Source organism: Callithrix jacchus, chromosome 1 (assembly GCF_049354715.1).
Source record: "Callithrix jacchus isolate 240 chromosome 1, calJac240_pri, whole genome shotgun sequence".
In the NCBI taxonomy this organism is placed as follows: Eukaryota; Metazoa; Chordata; class Mammalia; order Primates; family Cebidae; genus Callithrix; species Callithrix jacchus.
The window spans coordinates 219087260-219106536 of NC_133502.1; the positions used below are offsets into that span (position 1 = coordinate 219087260).

The window sequence follows — 19277 nt, forward strand, 5'->3', positions numbered from 1 at the left end:
ACGTGTTTGCCGAGCCTGCGCCCCCTCCTCGCCCCCAGCCCCGCGGCTCCGGATCCCTGGGCTTCCACCCCGGCGCGCCAGGCACGGACAAGGCTTCGCGGCGAAAGAGCTTTATTGTTGCGGCGGCAGGACGAGCTCCGCGAAGGGCGAGGGGGCGGTGAAGGGCGCGCGGTCCGAGAGCACGAGCGCGTGTTGCAGGGCGCGGCGTTGCAGGCCGCTGAGTGGGGGGCCGTCCAGGTGCACGCGGAGCCAGGGCGTCCCTGCAGGGCAAGGGGCGTCAGAGGCCGCGCGGCCGGGGCGGGGTCAGGGTCGGCGGCGCGGGGGCGGCGCTCACCACGGCTTAGCTTCTGACCCACGTCGACCAGCAGCTCCGCGCCCACCCCGAGGCGGAGCGGCTCCCCCGCGCGGCTGCGCCCGGCCCCGAGCTCGTGCAGCACCTGCGCCAGCGGCAGTGCCCGGACCAGCTCCACGGTGCCTGCGGGGAGAGGGCCTGAGAGGCGGGGGCTCGGGAAGGGGCAGGGCAGGGGCTCGGGAAGGGAAGGGGATGGCGGAGACGGGATGACGGGGTTCCCTCGACGCTCACCATCCGCGGGCGCCAGCAGCTCCTCTTGTTCCCGGGCGCGGGGCAGCAGCTGCCGGCGCTGTGCGGGGCTCCCGGAGCACAGGGCTCGGGCCAGGCTGGGATCCACGCCCTGCGCCGCCAGCATCAGCTCGAAGCGGCCAAGGGCCGAGCCGTCGTCCAGCGCCGCGGCCACCCGGGCAGCGCCTTGGGCCTGGGTCGCGGCGTGTCCGCTGAGCCAGAGCAGGGCGCCCCCTGTGGGCGGGGACGGAGTTTAGGTGTGGCCGGGCGGGGGCGGCCCCGGCGAGAAGCCCCATTCCCAGCTCCTAGTTCTCACCGAGCCTGGTGACCAGGTCCCTTAGGTCCGACGGGCCTGCGCCATCCATGCAGAGCAGCGCCTCCTCCACCTCCAGGGCGTTGCCCACGCAGCGGCCCAGGGGCTTGTCCATGGCGGTCAGCGCTGCCGCGACCCGAAGCCCCAGGTCTGCTCCCACGCCAACCTGTGGAGAGAGGCTCAGCGTGGACCCTACATAGCGGGGCCTCCTGCAGCCCGTTCTTCATCGAACTCCAGCCCCTCTGCACTTTTCACCCTGGGGGTTGCCAGCCCCCCAGGATGAAATCAGGAAAGGATTGGGGTGGGGAACAGAAGCGAGGGAAGTGCCACACCTCGACCTGGGGCCAGGAGGACCTTGTGCCTGGGCCTGGGGAAGGGACAGGAGGTTCTGGGGCCATCAGAGAGGGAGGGACTTCGGGCAGGAAACGGTGGGTTTGGGGTCAGGCAGGGCTGCTGAGAGGAGGGAGGCAGTGGGGACGGAAGGGTGACGGGTAGGCTGGATCCACATCAAGACGCACCCCCAGGGAGACGCCACACCACTCACCAGCGTCCTTGCCAGCTCCCGGGCCTGCTCCTGGTTGGGGAAGACGGCGGCCCCTCCAAACTTAACGTCTATCACCAGAGCAGACAGCCCCTCCACGACCTTCTTACTGAGGATGGAGGCTTTGTGGGGAGGCAGAGGCAATTGGAGACAATGGAGAGCCTGGAGCTTCCTGGGAGACTTGGGGGATGCCGACTTTGGGGTCAGGCGCCCTGAGTATTGAGGGTCAAGTCCCTTATGATGGGGGTGGCAGCACCTAGTGGGTTGTGTATCAGGCCACCCCACAAGGTAGTGGTCAGGCATCTTGTGATGGGGGGGGGAGGGTGCAGGCAGTCAGGTGACTCCTAACAAGTGAACTAAGAGGACCCTGACTGAGGTCAGAGGTCAGGGGCCCGTAACATGCAGAAGCAGGCCATGGATCAGGTCACCTGTGATGAGTGGCAGGCTGTCCACGGTGGCTGTCACATCTCTGGCTGCATATAGGATTCCGTCCGCAGGGACCAGCTGCTCACTCTGGCCCACGATACAGCAGCCTGCCTGCTCCAGCAGCACTTGCATCTGGTCAGACACCCCCTATTCTCAGTGACCTCCGGTAACAGCAGCCCCCCCCTCCCCCGAGAGAAAGTCTTGTCCTCTTGTCCAGGCTGGAGTGCAGCTGGCAGAATCCCGGCTCACCGTGACCTCTGCCTCCTGGGCTTAAGTGATCCTCCCACCTCCACTTCCCAATAGCTGGGACTAGAGGCGTGCACCACCACAGTGGGCTTTTCCCACTCCCTGCTTTTTTGTAGAGATGGAAGTCTCACTATATTACCCAGGCTCATCTCCCACTGGGCTCAAGTGGGTCCTCCCTCCTCTGCCTCCCAAAGTGCTGGGATGGGGTCTCACTCTGTTTCCCAGCTTGGAGTGCAGTGCCACGGTCACGGCTTACTGCAGCCTAGACCTACCAGGCTCAAGTGATCCTCCTGCCTCAGCCCCCTGAGTAGCTGGAATCACAGGCACACCACCACATGAAGCTAATTTTTTTATTTTGTAGAGATGGGGTTTTGCCTTACTATTCAGGCTGGTGTTGAACTGGGTTCAAGTGATCTGCCCACCACAGCCTTCCCAAGTGCTAGGATTACAGGTGTGAGCCGCCGTGCCAGGCCAGCCATCTGTGATTTTGACCAACTCCTCATTTATGATCCTGATGAGTTCCACTGATGAGTTTGACCCAGGTCCAATGACATGAGCAGCTTTGAGGGATAACCTCAATAGTGACCCCAATGATCCACCAGTGATCCTTTAGTGATCCTGGCCAGTGTCGTGTTTTCATCAACCCGGATCAAAGACTCATCAGCACCCCCCCACCCCACCCCCATACCTGCTCTGGGCTCTGGATGACATTGAATCCAGGAATAGACTCCAGCTTATCCAAGGTGCCTCCTGTATGCCCCAGACCACGTCCGCTGATCATTGGCACCTGGTGGGCAGGGATGCTGAGTACCCTGCACAGTACCTCTCCCCCACACCCCCATGCATCCCCTCACCTTCCCTGGATAGGACTTCAGCTGAATTTAGAAAGTATTTAAGCAGCTATAGGGGTTCCCAGCCAGTGAGGGAATGGGAAGGAAGTTTTCTTGGTTGAGAAGTGTCAGTAGGGGAGGAGGTTGGTACCCATCCCTGGGGGGAAACAAGGGTAGGGGCAGAGGGAGAGAAGTCCTTACTTATCCCTTGGGGGAGCTGTCTGGGGACCTAAGGGGAAAGGGTCTGCATTCCATCAGTGGATCTTTTGCCTGCTCCAAGGGGGCCTGGTCTGGAACCAGAGGGGCCACAAGCTCTGTGCTGGGGAGAAGCCTCCGTCCTGGCTTGGGGTCTTTGGACCAGGCTTGAGGTTGGGAGCTACCTGTGGATGGCCTGGTTGCTGACTAGGGTCATAGGCTCTGGTCTGGAAAGGGGGTGGTTTCTAACCTTGCAGCCACATGCAGCCAGGGCAGGTGCCAGGACCAGGCTGACCTTGTCACCCACACCCCCTGTGGAATGCTTGTCCACAAGCTGCTGGTGCCAGGCCTCTGGCCACTCCAGCTGCTGCCCTGACTGGGCCAGGGCCTGGGTCAGCACCGAGGTCTCCTCCAGATCCATGCCCCGAAGTCGGATGGCCATGAGCATGGCCCCTGGTATATGGGGGTATGCGTGAGGGTGGTAGCCCACAGCGGTGGGGCACTGTATCACCCCCAGGGACCGACAGTCTCTGCTGACCTCCCGGCCGGGATCGGGGCACCCAACCCTCCCCACCCACCGATCTGTGTGCCCTGCGCGCTCCCGTTCACCACAGCAGCCACGAAGCCCCTGATGTCCGCTTCGCTCAGGCGGCCTCCATCTCGCTTCATGCGGATCAGCTCTGGAAGCTGCTTAGGCTCTAGCGAGAGGTTGGGAAGTCCCTGGGTCCCTTCTCCGGAGAGGTCACCAGGCCTGGGTGGGGCCCGGGTTCCCCGGGTCATCGAGGCCGCCATCGCTCCCGGCCTGCGGGGATGCCTGGCACGTCTGGGACCTGCGGCCAGCGGTGTTGATGTCTGAGCCACGTGCTCCTGTTCCGACCCCTTTCCGCGTCTCCCTGGTGTCCACCCCTGGGTCCCGGGTCTGTGTCGCCCTTGTCCGAGTCTGGCTCCCGCTTTCCGGCCTCACGACCTGAGCCCGGCCCGTACCTGCTCAGGACAGCTGCCCTCGCCCACCTCCTCCGGATCCCAGCCCGGGATACCCCGCCTCGTCCACGGGTCCGGACCGCGGGCTTCGCGCACAGCGGGGTTCGCGCACAGCAGTGCACTGCCAGCGGCAGGGCGGTGGCGCCCCAGGGCAGAGGGCAGGTGGGGCCGTCTGGTGGGCGGGGCTCGGCAGTCGCCTCCGCCCGCTAACCCCTGCGCGCCGCGTCCCGGCCTATCCGCAGATGCTCCCGGATACGCGGGATTTTCGGGCCCGGTGCCGTGGGCGGCCGCGACCACTGGCCTGTCCCGCCCGTCGCGGCCCTTCGGTGTCTGTAGCGCCCGAGCGTCGCCCATCCCGCCCTCTGGGGTCTCAAGGTTCCGACGTGGCGCGGGGCTGGGCCTCTCCGGACGCTCGGGCCCCGCCCCGTTGGGTTCGGAGTTCGGACTCGGCCCCGCCCCTGGCCTCGCCCCGGGGCGCGCAGAGAGAGAGACAGAGAGGCGGACGCGGTGCGGGCTCGCAAACTTTAAGCAAACAAGTGTGGGGCCGCGCCCGCCCGGCGGGTCAGTTGTCCACGTCGGTCACCAGAGGGACCAGGTAGTCCGAGTGCCGGATCCCGAAGGTCCAGCCGCGGGGCTTGCGGTGCTGCGGGCCCAGAGACGCCGCTGAGCTCGCGGGACCGGCGTCCCCTCCGCGCCGGGGACCCTGATCCCATAACTCCGACCTCAGTTCCCCCCCCCGCCCCGCCCCTGACCCTTGACCCTGGACTCAAGACCACCTGGTCCACGTTGTAAGCTGCGGGCCCCGGCTTCTGCGTGCTGTCTTGGGGGAGCGAAGTCCGCGCCAGCATCGTGAACTGGGGGGCCCGGGACTTGTAGACCCCCGTGCTCACCACGTGGTAGGCGCAGGGGCCCGGGGTCTGCGGGAGGGCAGAGGGTGCTGGCTGCCGCCTTCACTGCGGCGGACCAGGGACACCCTGCGTCCGCCCCGCCCGTCCCCCACCTTGCTGAGGTCCTCGAAGAAACTGCCAGCTGCTCTGCGGCCGCAGATGGAGTAATTTGGGGCGGAGACTTTGCCGATGACTCGCGGACCCAAGAGCGAGGGCACAGTATAGGACCCCGGACCTGGAGAGGAGCCGGGGCTCGGGGATAGCGGGTCTGAGCGGACAGGCTCGGGGTGGCCCCCGGCCAGGAGTGGGAAGGCCCATAGTGCTGGGATGGGCCTTTCAGGCCTCACCTGGGCTCTGCTGCTCCGCATGGACACCCCAGTTTCGGGGAGCAATGGTGTGCTGAGGCGCGCTGGGGTACGTCGCGTTCCCCGCTCGCTCCGGGAAGTACCTGCCTGCCGGGCGGATCAAGGGTGTGGGGGCGGGAGCTGGGTGCGGGCCTGGTGGGTGCCCCTGGGACTAGGGGGGGAATCTGAGCTACTATTTCTCAAAGCCCCGGGGGGCTCGAGGTTGGGGATTTGAGATCCGGATATGGGGGTACCGAATATGCGGTGTTAGGGTATCCGAGGGGGAGTCGGGGTTCAGGTGGGGGGTTCCCAGGTGGGCCTCCCTGGAGGCAGTTCGGCGTCGGGGTGGCCAGGGTCCTGGGGGTGCTGACCGGGTCCCGGAGTGGGGAAGGGCGCTGAGTGGCGCGGGCGGCCGTAGATGGAGTAGGCGGGGGCGCTGTCCGGGCCGCGCACGGTCATGCGGGCGGGCACCAGGTGGCCGGGCCCGGGGCCGCAAGTCGTCCGCTGCGTGGGGAGGCGCGCGCCGAAGCTGAAGGCGGGGGCTCGGGGTCGCGACGGGTCATGCAGAACGTAGCCTGGGAGCATCGGAGTCAGCGCCGGGCCGGGCCAGCCCCACCCCCACGTGGAACACGGATCCTCCCCCGGCACAGAGCCCCCTCTCCCCGCTCACAGGCCCGGTTCGGCCCCAAGCACAGACCTCACCCGTCACTTCCCTTTCCCTCTCCGGGCACCATCCCACCCCCTCAATCCCGGGGCCCGCCCCTGCTACCGGTGTTGGGCGGCAGCTTGTATTTGGGCCCCGGGCCTCGGTAGTGCGCCGCGATGGGGCCGCGAGGCCGGTGTGGCCGCCAAGGGCCTACCCAGGCGTCCGAGCCCATATCGCGGGTGGGGGGCGCTTACGGCTCGCAGCACCTGTGGACAGAGGGCGGTGGGAACGGCCCCTCCACCCCAGATTCTCGGGGAGAGCACTAGCCCGCTACCCTGGGATTAGCGCAGGGCGGGGCCTGGTCGGTGTCCCGGGCGCCCGCAAAACAAACATGAGCTTCCCTCCCGGCTCTGAGGGGCGTGGGGCTGGAGCCGGTTCAAGGCTATCACTCCGCTCCTGACTCTGGGGAGGGCTGGGTAGGGTCGTCAACTGGCTGGGGACAAGTTTAGACCCAGATTTTGGGAAGGGAATCATCTGGCGGGGGCGGGCAGGAGATTTTCGTGGTGTTGGGAAAAGGTGCCCCGGGGAGGGCCTGGTGTGGGGGACCCGGTCCCCCGAGGGGAGGCCCCGAGGTGCACTGACCTGTGATGGTAGCCCCTGGCGTGGGAAAACAAAGCGACGTAGCTGGACACCCATGCTCCGCCCCGCCCACCTCCCAGACCCCATTGTGGCCCTTTCCCGCTTCCTGGCAACCAGACTGACTGCCTCCCTATCCCTAACCTGGCTCCGCCCCCCCACCCCCACACCCAGTGCCGCCACTGGGCCTCTCCGTGGATTCTGTAGCATGGGCAGGACAGTAGGTTGGGGCACCCAGAACTCTAGCCTCACACTTACCCAAGCCTCAGTACACTCATAAAATTAGACAAATCTGCAGAAGAAAAGCAAGGATGGGAATAAAGGAAATGAATAATGCAAACCACACACTCAATTTAATTGTGTGTAGGGAATTTTACATCCATTTAAGCCCATGAAATATTTGCAAAAAAACAATTATGTATTGGGCCACAAAATAATCATACAAGTTGAAAAAATGATGTGACACATGATTTGATTACAACTGAATACAATTCTAAGCAAACAAAATGTTAAAAAAAAAGAGGCCGGACACAGTGGCTCACGCCTGTAATCCCAGCACTTTGGGAGGCCGAGGCGGGTGGATCACGAGGTCAAGAGATCGAGACCATCCTGGTCAACAAGGTGAAACCCCGTCTCTACTAAAAATACAAAAATTAGCTGGGCATGGTGGTGTGCACCTGTAATCCCAGCTACTCGGGAGGCTGAGGCAGGAGAATTGCTTGAACCCAGGAGGCAGAGGTTGTGGTGAGCCGAGATCGGGCCATTGCACTCCAGTCTGGGTAACAAGAGGGAAACTCCGTCCCCCCAAAAAACAAATTGTTAAAAAAAAAGAAACTTAGCCTGGGCAATACAGTGAGACCCCATCTTGACAAAAAACTTTTGAAAATTAGCTGGGTGTGATGGTGCACACCTGCAGTCCCAGCTATGAGGTTGGGGGCTGAGGTGGGAGGATCTCTTGAGCCTGGGAGTTGGATGCTGCAGTGAGCAGTAATCCCACCACTGGACTCCAGCCTGGGTAACAGAGAGAGACCTTATCTCAACAAAACAAAAAAAACAAGGCAGCAAACAAATGTTTTGAAATTGATAAATCTTTTTTAAAACCCTGGATCAAAACTTGTCAGAAACTCATCTGGAGTTACAAACTGTATATCAAACACTGCAAAGGTAGAATCCCTTCCCACCCAATTCCTATAGGAGGCAGCTAAAGCTGTGTTCTGAGGAAAATGTATAGTCATTTTAGAATGACTTCATTATTATTATTTGAGACAGAGTCTCACTGTCACCAGGCTGGAATGCAGGGGCCCATCTCAGCTCACTGCAATCTCTGCCTCCCAGGCTCGAAAGATCTTCCCTTCTCAGCCTCCCAGGTAGCTGGAACCGCAGACATGCACCACTGCGCTTGGCTAACTTTTTGTATTTTTGATAGAGAAGGGTTTCACCATGTTGCCCAGGCCAGCCTTGAACACCTGGGCTCAAAAGAACTGCCTGCCTTGGCTTCCCAAAGTGCTGGGATTACAGAAGTGAGCCACCATGCCCGGCTGACTACATTATTAATGAAGAAAAGATTCAAGAAGCTTAGTATTTATCTCACATATGGAAAAACAATTAAGTAAGCTAAACGAATGAAACAGGAACTAACACAAAGTAGTAGAAAGATTAAATATAATAACTATTTTAGAGACAACACATCAGTGAGCTCGATTGATCAATGGGGAGGAGTAAAAGTATACAACATTAAGAATGAGAAAATGAAATACCAATATACGATAAGGTAAGATAATTTAACATATTTCATTGTGTGACTGAGACAAATGTAAAAACCTGGAAAAACGAGTGATTTTTTAGCATAACGAGTTACGTAATGAACCTAAGGAGCAGAACAATTTAACAGACAATTTTCTGTATGTATCAGCTAGAAATTACATTTGGCAGTAAGTAACAACCCACCCCCAAAACAAATGCCTTCCCCCAATTGATTAGATGCCTAGAAGTATTTCCGGGGACTCAGGTAATGAAGTCCAGAAGTAATTAGCCAGGCTGGCACCCAGCTCCAGGAAGCCTCTAGGCACCAGGCTCTGCGTTCCCATCCTTAGTCCTTACCGCTGCACGATGTATGTTCCAGCTCCAGCATACACTTCACGTTCCGGAAAAGGAGAGAGAGTAGTAGTAAAGGGTGTCAACCTAAACTACTGGGAATGTGCAGAAGCACTGCGATACCGACTACGTGTGCCGTGGCAAACCTGGGCACACTCAAGGAGGCTGAGGTAAGGGGATGCTTATAAAAGTCAAACAGAAGTATACTTAGCTGGGCACGGCGGCGCGTGCCTGTAATCCCAGCACTTTGGGAGGCCGAGGCGTGTGGATCACGAGGTCAAGAGATCGAGACCATCCTGGTCAACATGGTGAAACCCCGTCTCTACTAAAAATACAAAAAATTAGCTGGGCACGGTGGTGCGTGCCTGTAATCCCAGCTAGTCAGGAGGCTGAGGGAGGAGAATTGCTTGAACCCAGGAGGCGGCGGTTGCGGTGAGCTGAGATGCACCATTGCACTCCAGCCTGGGTAACAAGAGTGAAACTCCGTCTCAAAAAAAAAACAAACAGAAGTATATGTAAGGTATGTTTTTGTTTATTTTTATTTTTTACTTTTTTATGTTTGTTGAGGTGGAGTCTTGCCCTGTCACTCAGGCTGGAGTGCAGTGGCGCTATCTCAGCTCACTGCAACCTCTGCCTCCTGAGTTCAAGGGATCATCCTGGCTCAGCCTCCCAGGTAACTGGGACTACAGGCGTGCACCACCGTGCCCAGCCAATTTTTGTATTTTTAGTAGAGACAGAGTTTCACCGTGTTGGCCAGGCTGGTCTTGAACTCCTGACTTCAGCTGATCTGCCTGCCTTGGCCTACGTTTTTGTTTATTTTAAACTTTATTATTATTTATTTGTTTTGAAACAAGGTGTTGCTCTGTCGCCCAGGCTGGAGTGTTGTGGTGTGATCATGGCTCACTGCAGCCTCGACCTTCGGGGCTCAGGTGATCCTTCCACCTCAGCCTTCTGAGTAGCAGGGACTACAGGCATTCACCACCATGCCTGGCTAATTAAAAAAAAAAATTTTTGTAGAGATAGGGTCTCACCATGTTGCCCAGGCTGGTTTTGAATTCTGGGTTGAAGTGATCCTCCCACTGTGGACTCCGAAAGTGCTGGAGTTACAGGCATGAGTGTGCCCGGCCCACAGAAGCTGTGAAGCAAAGAGAACATTGGTTACAGGGGTTTATTGCAGGAGTTGACATCGGCTTATTAGTGGAGACAGTGTGTCAGCCAACTGTTCTTTGTACATCTGGCTAGCCTTCCTTGTGACTCATGTAGCAAGCTGCAGGTTGGAAAATGCTTGTCAAAAGTTATCTTTACAGGCCAAGCATGGTGGCTCACACCTGTAAGCCCAGCACTTTGGGAAGATGAGGTGGGTGGATCACTGGAGGTCAGGAGTTTGAGACCAGCCTGGCCAACCTGGTGAAACCCCATTTCTACTAAAAATACAAAAATTACTGGGCGTGGTAACAGGTACCTGTAATCCCAGCTACTCAGGAGGCTGAGGCAGAAGAATCCCTTGAACCCAGCAGGTGGAGCTTACAGTGAGCTGTGATCACACCACTGCATTTTAGCCTGGGTGACACGGCAAGACTCTTTAGAAAAAAAGTTATTTTTACAGGCATATGTGCGTGAGGCCTTCAGAGACTTTTGTAATGGTTCTTCTCATAGGCATGTGTGCATGAAGGACCCCACCCCTTCTTAACGTCTTATTTTGTTTCAGTTTGACGCAAGTGACTCCATCTTGATATTGGCAATTTTTACATTTCCTCCTTTTGATGAAGATCTTTTCCTGAGGCTGGGCATGGTGGCTCACACCTGTAATTCCAGCACTTTGGGAGGCTGAGGCGGGCGGATCACCTGAGGTCAGGAGTTCGAGACTAGCTTGGCCAACATGCTGAAACCCTGTCTCTACTAAAAATACAAAAATTAGCTGGGTGTGGTGGTGTGCACCTGTAATCCCAGCTACTCAGGAAGTTGAGGCAAGAGAATCACGGAACCCGGGAGGCAGAGGTTGCAGTGAGCAGAGACTGTGCCATTGCATTCCAGCCTGGGTGACAGAGTGATACTCAATCTAAACAAAAAACAAAAAACAAAAACCAACAAAAAAAACTTTCTCTGAAGACATCACTGATCAATTATCCTCTGGTTAGGTCTTGATTGTCCTTTGGTGCCAAGATGGACCTGTCCAGGTTGATTTGGTGCCATGTTGGGACAATGGCCAGCAATTTCAAATCGCTGTCAAAACCAATTGAACCCCATCTGAGCAGCTGGAAGGAGATTTGGGAGGAGTAGCTGTCAGGTTAAGTCAGCCTGGAGTTAATTATTAAGTTTCATTTTATCGGGTGCTGGCTATCGTGTCAAAGTGCTGTGCCAGCATTATCTGTTAGGAGTTGTACTTCTGCAGACGTTGGACAGGTGCAGGGTTTTAAAAGGATCATACAGAGTGAAGTAAAATGATGAACTCAGTTTGCATAATGATTTTTTATTTTATTTTATTCTGTCTTTTAATAGAGACACTCAGCTATTTTAGTTGTTGTTGTTGTAGAAATGGGGTCTTGTTTGGTGGCTCAGGCTGGTGTCAAACTGACTTCAATCCTCCTGCATTGGCCTCCCAAAGTTCTGGGATTATAGGCGTGAGCCACTGTGCTTGTCCCTATGTTTCTTACATACAGTATAAAAATGGTAAAAACAGTACGCTCTTAAATTACTTAATTTAACTGCTTTTTTTCTTTATGCCAATTAAACAGAGCTCTTTGTAAATTAAAATAACATACACACATAAAAACATAGACAACACAAAGCTTTTCTGGCCTTTCACTTGAAACTTTTTGTCAAAAAACAGTAAAACATAGTCACTTATATTCACCAGTGTATAAAAGGACATTTGGATTTAACTTATGTTTTTGATAAAATAGAACAAGTTAAGGTTACCAATTCAGATGGCTAAAGCTTTAAGATGTCCATTACCCTTGGAGTAGGCCTCTGAACCAGATGGGAAGATGAGCCCACGTGCAGTGGCTCAGGCCTATAATCCCAGGACTTTGGGAGGCTGAGGCAGGTGGATCACTTGCAGTCAGGAGTTGGAGACCAGCCTGGCCAACCTGGTGAAAACTCATCTTTACTAAAAATACAAAATTAACCGGGCATGATTATTTTAACCAGGCGTGTAATCCCAGCTGAGGCGTAGGAATTGCTTGAACCTGGCAGGTGGAGGTTGCAGGGAACCAAGACTGCGTCACTGCACTCCAGTCTGGGGGACAGAGCAAGACTCTGTCACAAACAAAGAAAAACTCCTCAATGAATATAAATATTTAATTCCAGTTAGAATCCAATGTTAAAAATAGGAAAACAGAAATTTAAAGTTCATATGCAAAAATGTGTTCAATTGCCAAAAAAAATTCTAAAACAAGAAAGGAATGAAAAGGCTTCTAGATATTAAACCACATTCGATGGTTAATTTCATGCATCAGCCTGGCTGGGCCCTGGGCTGGGGCAGCTCCGTGCATTCCTGGACTTTTCCTTGCTCCTGAAGCCCGGCCATCGAAGCAACATTCTGTATCTGCTGCTTCTGAATCCCTTTCCGTCCTCTTTTCTCTACTTCTGCTCTTAACCTCGTCTTACTAGGTAGAGATTCTCTATGTTAATGTTTCTCCTGTTCACATTCCTGGGTGGTTTTTCCCTTCTGATTGGAACTAACTCTGTTATGATAAAGATTTTCTGAGGTGAAGACAACCGAGGTTCAGTGAGTGTATCAGTCAGGGCTCCGTGCAGATAACAGAAACCACTCTAAGTGTTCAAGGTAGAAATGGATTTATTTTTATTTAGTTAGTTATTTTGAGATGGAGTCTTGCTCTGTTGCCCAGGCTGCAGTGCAGTTGTGCAATCATGGCTCACTGCAACGTCTGCCTCCCGGGTTCAAGCACTTCTCCTGCCTCAGCCTCTTGAGTAGCTGGGACTATAGGCGCGTGCCACCAGCACAGCTATTTTTTTGTATTTTGAGTACAGATGGGGTTTCACGGTGTTAGCCAGGATAGTCTCGATCTCTTGACTTTGTAATCCCAAAGTGCTGGGATTACAGGCGTGAGCCACAGTGCCCGGCCAAAATGGATTTATTATGAGGAATATTACAGAATCGCTGGATGAACTGGTGGTGTAATTACTGAAAGGTGGTCCTTGGGACTACTGAGCTTAAGTGGAGACCTGGGTAACTGTGATTCTGAGATCAGGAACCCGCCGGGGATCCTGATGCCACACCCCAAAACTGCCCAGGCCTTCCTCAGCAGCGGCTGAGTCTCCACAGCCCTGCTTGCCAGCAGAGTCAGCACAGGGCAGAGGCCTCTTTGGTCATTGCTGCTTTTCACATCTTGCACAATTGCCCTGAATCCAAATCTGACTGCAAGGGACTCTGCAAAACATAGCATTGCAGCATTTGTATTTTAGGTTCTGAAATACAGGAAAATAAACTTCAAAAGGAGGTGAGAATGGCAGCTGAATACAATTGAGCACATCCAGCGCCGTGGAAAAGCAAGAGTCCTGATGTGAGCACATGAGTCTTGAGATGTCTTCTCCCACCCCGTGAAGACGGTAAATGGCAGATGCGGCGGAGAGGTCCAGGTTGGAGATGCCGACCTGCGAGACTTGCACAAGCCACAGGAATAGATGGGACCGCTTAGTGCAGGGTCACCAAGTCCAGCCCACCTCCTGTTTCCATAAATAAAATTTTACTGGAATGCAGCCACATTCTTTTGTTTACTATTTTTTGAGGTTGGTTTTGTGCTACAATCGCAGACTTGAGTAGTGGCAGGAGACCATATGACCTGCAAAGGCAAAGACAGTTAGAATCCAGCTCTTTGCACAAACACTTTGCTGCCCCTGACCGAGAGTGTGTACGTGGGTAAGGAGCTCAGGGCACTGCAGCACTCCTGGGCTGGAGACGTGGCAGAAGCAATCACTGTGATACGCTGATCATAAACAAGCGGCGGCCTCCTGTGCTCTGCACTTAGCTTTCTCAGCGGATTTTCATGAGTTAGCAGGTCGAGGGACATTGGATGAATATAACCTCTGAGGTTTCTGTCGTCCTCACCAATGACCCTTACGTTGGTGGACTCATATTTGACATCTGCAGTAAGGTCCTGTCCGATTGCAGGAAGACTTAATTTTCCCAACTGTAAAAGATTACTGTGAAACTTCAGCATAATTACCTTTCATGGGTTAAATATTAAAATGATACCAGGCCTGAAGAATCCCTGAACAGACAAATCAGTTGGGCGTTGGAAGTGACCTCAACCTTGCCTCAATGGAAAACAAGTGAAGCTTAACTGGAGTCATTTCATTTCTCGTAAATGGTTATGTTAGGCAGAAGAGAAACTTAAGCCCAGCCAATCATAAGCAGCCAGCCAACACTTGATTGTGTAACTAGGGACTTCCCAACTAGACGAAGAAGGCAGCAGCATAACTGTAACTAATCAAGTGATTTCTTCAGTGTGCTTCCTCGTTTTCCCAGTAACAAATAGACAAATACTTATCTCTGACATTTTTGTCATTGGCCAGAGAAAAATAGGTATTTATGGCCGGCTCAGGCCTGTAATCCCAGCACTTTGGGAGGCAGAGGCGGGTGGACCACCTATGCTCAGGAGTTGGAGACCAGCCTGGCCAACATGGAGAAAAGCAGTGTTTACTAAAAATACAAAAATTAGCTGGGTGTGGTGGCCTGTAATCCCAGCTACTGGGCAGGCTGAGACAGGATAATGGCCTGATCCCAGGAGGTGGATGTTGCAGTGAGCCAAGATTGAATCACTGTACTCTAGCCTGGGGAACAGAGCAAGACTCAGTCTAAAAAAAAAAAAAAGTATTTTTAAGTATTTTCTCAGAAAAAAAAAAGTAACCCAAATACTTTTGAAGTTCATGTGGCTTGATTAATCTTTAATAAATAAGAATATTGGTGATTTAGTAAAAATGGATATTCTACCTAGATTTGTTAATCAAACTCATATTTGTTACAAAATTTGTCAACAAGAAAAATAAACTGAAATGAACACAGTTTTGTTGAATGTTATAATAATATGTCTGCCTGGGGCAGGGCGCAGTGGCTCACACCTGTAATTCCAGCACTTTGGGAGGCCGAGGCAGGTGGATCTCAATGTCAAGAAATGGAGACCATCCTGGCCAACATGGTGAAACGCTGTCTCTACTAAAAATATAAAAACTTAGCTAGGCATGGTGGTGTGGGCCTGTAATTCCAGCTACCCAGGAGGCTGAGGCAGGAGAATCACTTGAACCCAGGAGGTGTTGGTTGCAGTGAGCCGCGATAGCACCAGTGCACTCTAGCCTGGGCGACAGAGTGAGATTCCGTCTCAAAAAAAAAAAAATTACAAAATCATGTGCTTCCTAATTTTCACTAGATATTTGGTTCCTAAGGGTTAAGACATTTAATTAATATATGTAACTAAAACTACAAGTAGTAAGGGTAAAAGGAAACAACTGTATATGAAAATGAACATAAATATGAAAGATATATGGAGAAAGTAAGATGTGTTTTTAATAGGGAAAAGTATGCAAGGTATATGTTTGCATTAAGAAAAACGGCCGGGCATGGTGGCTCACGCCTGTAATCCCAGCACTTTGGGAGGCCGAGGCGGGTGGATCAGGAGGTCAAGAGATGGAGACCATCCTGGTCAACAAGGTGAAACCCCATCTCTACTAAAAATACAAAAATTAGCTGGGCATGGTGGCGCGCGCCTGTAATCCCAGCTACTCGGGAGGCTGAGGTAGGAGAATTGCCTGAACCCAGGAGGCGGAGGTAGTGGTGAGCTGAGATCGCGCCATTGCACTCCAGCCTGGGTAACAAGAGCAAAACTCTGTCTCAAAAAAAAAAAAAGAAAAGAAAAACAGTACTTTGTCTTTTTTTCACCTTTTATTTTAGATATGGGGTACGTGTGCGGGTTTGTTACTTGGGTGTATCGCATGATGCTGAGGTTTAGGGTATGGGTGATCCAATCACACAGGTACTGAGGATGGTACCCAATAGTTTTTCAACCTTGAAAACCTTGAGTCTCTCTCCTTCCCTCCTCGAGCAGTCCCATTTTTACCGTTGCCATCTTTATGTCCACGAGTGCTCCTGTGTTTACTTTCTACTTATAAGTGAGAACATGTGGTATTTTGTTTTCTGTTCCTGCACTAATTCACTTAGGATAATGAGTAATTTTGTCTTAGAGCAAGATTACTGACTGTTCTAGGATAAAAAAGAAGAAAATGAGTAAGACAAAAACTCAACAGATACAGAAAGTTGTGAAGGAGGAATTTTGTGTGTGGTCAGACTACTAAGATTAGGTATTTTATTCATAGCATTAAAAAATAAGCTCAGTAATGTATTCATACAAAGTTAGAATTCAGTTTTCTTTTTTTAGAGTTGGGTCTTGGTATGTTGAGTACATACCAAGGCTAGAGTACAGTAGCTGTTTACATTCATATGTATAATCATAAATCAGAGCACACTACAGCCTTGAACTCCTAGGCTCAAGTGATCCTTCTGCCTCAGCCTCCTGAATACCTGGGACTACAGGCATGCACCATCCCACCTAGCTTAGAATTTGGTTTTCTTTGTGTTAAAAGGGCAAAGCTTTCTTGGAGGGTTAGTCTGCTCTTGATTATGAAATATTTTTTTCTTTAAGTGGTTGGCCTAGAAAACCAAGATTTCATCATGTTTTATGAAGATAATTTCTCTTCATTTCATTTCTTTCTTTTCAGACGGAGTTTCGCTCTTGTTACCCAGGCTGGAGTGCAATGGCGCAATCTCAGCTCACCGCAACCTCTGCCTCCTGGGTTCAGGCAATTCTCCTGCCTCAGCCTCCTGAGTAGCTGGGATTACAGGCATGTGCCACCACGCCCAGCTAATTTTTTGTATTTTTAGTAGAGATGGGGTTTCACCATGTTGACCACGATGGTCTCGGTCTCTTGATTTCGTGATCCACAGGCCCTCCTCGGCCTCCCACAGTGCTGGGATTACAGGCTTGAGCCACCGCGCCCATCCTCTTTTCTTTTTTTGAGACAGAATCTTGCTCTGTCACCAAGCTAGAGTGCAGTGGTGTGATCTCGGCTCACTGCAACCTTTGCCTCCCAGGTTCAAGCCATTCTCCTGCCTCAGCTCCCGAGTAGCTGGGACTACAGGCTCGAGCTACCACGCCCAGCTAATTTTTGTTTTTTGTTTTTTTATTTTTTCAGTAGAGTGGGGTTTCACCATGTTGGCCAGGATGGTCTAGATCTCTTGACCTCATGATCCACCTGCCTCGGCCTCCCAAAGTGCTGGGATTACAGGCATGAGCCACCGTGTGCAGCCTGTCAAGATGATTTCTTATGCTTTATGTCTTTGATTATTTTCCAAAAAGTGAATCTTTTCAATATTAAAAAAAGTATTTTTTTTCTTACAGGTAGGTAACTTTCTGTATTTGCCTTTAAAGTCTTCTATCACTTTGGTACTGTTTCCCAGTGGCCTGTGACCCTATTTAGTCAAGGGTTGTAAATCTTTTGACATTTTTGACAGCTTTCCTTGACTTTGGGAGGTTCCAGAAGGGTCCTGGGAATATCTCAAATGAATTTATTTTCTCCCCTTCTAAAGAGAGAGATTGGCCGGGCACAGTATGGCCAATCTCTCTTTTTATGCCTATAATCCCAGCACTTTGGGAGCCCAGGTGGGTGGATCACCTGAGGTCAGGAGCTCGAGACCAGCCTGACCGACGTGGCAAAACTTCGTCTCTACTAAAACTACATAATTAGCCTGGCGTGTTGGCACATGCCTGTAATCCCAGCTACTCAGGAGGGTGAGGCAGGAAAATCGCTTGAAACCGAGAGGCGGAGGTTGCAGTGAGTCAAGGTTGCGCCATTTCACACCAGCCTGGGCAACAAGAGCAAAACTCTGTCTCAGAAAATAAATAAATAAAAATAAATAAATAAATAAATAAAAATAGATGAAAATAGAGATGTTAAACTAATTAGGCTTATTTGATATGTTAAATTGCATGGTATGCATTTTGAAATACATGTGATGTTTAACTTTCTTAGTTATATAGATACATATTAATAGAAATGTCCCAGAATTAAATTCCTAAAAATCTGATGTGTTCTGGTATCACTCATAATTCTGTTATCTTAAAGTGTTGTATCAAAACATTCAAATTTCCTTGGCAGTTTTGTAATACAAAATTGCACCTGTAATCTCAGCTACTTGGGAGGCTGAGGCAGGAGATCATTTGAACCCAAGGGTCAGAGGTTGAAGTGAGCTGAGATCATGCCATTGCACTTCAGCCTGGGCAACAAGAGCGAAACTCTGTCTCAAAAAAAAAAAAAATTTACTGTGATTATTTATGGTAAAAATGGGAGTGACCACAAAGGAGATCGTATTTCAGTAGAAAACTACAGTGCATGCATTATCGAATTCTAGTCCTGTTCATTTTTTTGAGGTTTTATTTTCTCCCTGTAAACTGAATTGAATCCCGACTTTCCCTAGTTTCACTGAAAACTAAAACTTCCCTTTTCCAAAGCCTTGCAAACTGAAAGTAGATGAATTTAAATTTCAGAACAATCACCTCAGCAGACTGCGTCTGGATGGCGCTGGCTATGTCAGCAGGAAGTGTTCTGATGAGCTCTCCAGGTGGCCCACCTGGCAGCAGGCGTGAAGGCTGTCCAGATCAGATCTGCTGTAGTCTGTGATGTGCATAGTGATGGCTATGTCACCTTGCGCCCCAGTGCAACTGCTGTTGGTGATTACTCCATACGACTCTTCACTCCAGTGACTGCGTCACTCAGTGGCAATGGAGAGTAAAGCTCTATCTACCATCTGGTCATCCTCTCAGCTTGCCCAGTGGGGATTTGTTTAAGTAAATTTTTTTGTTTGTTCGAAACAGAGTCTCACTCTGTCACCCAGGCTGGAGTGCAGTGGCACAATCTTGGCTCACTGCAACCTCTGCCTCCCAGGATCAAGTGATTCTCCTGCCTCAGCCTCCCAAGTTTAGCTGGGATTACAGGTGAGCACCACTACACCCAGCTATTTTTTTTTTTGTATTTTTAGTGGAGACGAGGTTTTTACCATGTTGGCCAGGCTCGTCTCAAACTCCTGACCTCAGGTGATCCACCAGCCTTGGCCTCCCAAAGTGCTGTGATTACAGGTGTGAGCCACTGCGCTTGGCCTGTATAATTAAAATGGAGACCAGGCCTGAAGACTCCCTAAGCACACAAACAATTTAGGCCTTGTAAGTGACCTCAACCTTGTTTAAACTGAAAACATGAGTGAAACTTAATTTGAGTCATTTTTGTTTGTTTGGTAGAGACAAGGTCTTGCCCAGGCTGGTCTCAAACGCTAGCCATCTACTCTGCCTCAGCCTCACACCCAAAGTGCTGGGATTACAGGCAAGAGTAATTTCTTTTCTGAGACGGAGTCTTCTCTGTCACCCAGGCTGGAGTGCAAAGGCGCGATCTTGGCTTACTTCAACTTCCACCTCCTGGGTTTGAGTGATTCTCCTGCCTCAGCCTGCTGAGTAGCTGGGATTACAGTCACCTGCCATCAAGCCCAGCTAAT

General features: G+C 52.0%; 2 protein-coding genes across 3 annotated transcripts; both read right to left on the minus strand.

The window, feature by feature from the left end:
• Positions 1 to 94: 94 nt before the first annotated feature.
• Positions 95 to 4235, minus strand: TYMP (thymidine phosphorylase). Of its 2 annotated transcripts, none has more exons than XM_035274707.3 (10): positions 4116 to 4235; positions 3710 to 3961; positions 3382 to 3584; positions 2795 to 2893; positions 1863 to 1992; positions 1438 to 1556; positions 897 to 1059; positions 584 to 814; positions 335 to 475; positions 95 to 260 (listed from the first exon to the last, which is right to left on the minus strand). In XM_035274707.3, exons 2-10 carry the CDS (start codon positions 3921 to 3923, stop codon positions 112 to 114), a joined length of 1449 nt encoding a protein of 482 aa, XP_035130598.3. In that variant the 5' UTR covers positions 3924 to 3961; positions 4116 to 4235; the 3' UTR covers positions 95 to 111. The 2 variants fall into 2 exon arrangements, with proteins under 2 accessions (XP_035130598.3, XP_078200613.1); XM_078344487.1 differs by having other exon boundaries at positions 1438 to 1646.
• A 385-nt stretch (positions 4236 to 4620) lies between these two features.
• On the minus strand, positions 4621 to 6661 carry CIMAP1B (ciliary microtubule associated protein 1B). Its single transcript, XM_078344520.1, has 7 exons — positions 6632 to 6661; positions 6113 to 6255; positions 5715 to 5918; positions 5347 to 5451; positions 5113 to 5234; positions 4889 to 5029; positions 4621 to 4755 (listed from the first exon to the last, which is right to left on the minus strand). Exons 2-7 carry the CDS (start codon positions 6219 to 6221, stop codon positions 4675 to 4677), a joined length of 762 nt encoding a protein of 253 aa, XP_078200646.1. The 5' UTR covers positions 6222 to 6255; positions 6632 to 6661; the 3' UTR covers positions 4621 to 4674.
• Positions 6662 to 19277: the final 12616 nt, after the last annotated feature.

Coding starts and splice junctions, on each gene's coding strand:
- CIMAP1B (XM_078344520.1), bottom strand. CDS start 6,221: ATGGGCTCGGACGCCTGGGTAGGCCCTTGGCGGCCACACCGGCCTCGC. Junction 5,919..6,112: donor CAAGCTGCCGCCCAACACCG/GTAGCAGGGGCG, acceptor CGATGCTCCCAG/GCTACGTTCTGCATGACCCG. Junction 5,452..5,714: donor CTTCCCCACTCCGGGACCCG/GTCAGCACCCCC, acceptor TCCGCCCGGCAG/GCAGGTACTTCCCGGAGCGA.
- TYMP (XM_078344487.1), bottom strand. CDS start 3,923: ATGGCGGCCTCGATGACCCGGGGAACCCGGGCCCCACCCAGGCCTGGT. Junction 2,894..3,381: donor TGGCTGCATGTGGCTGCAAG/GTTAGAAACCAC, acceptor CCTGCCCACCAG/GTGCCAATGATCAGCGGACG. Junction 1,993..2,794: donor TCATCCAGAGCCCAGAGCAG/GTATGGGGGTGG, acceptor GTGTCTGACCAG/ATGCAAGTGCTGCTGGAGCA.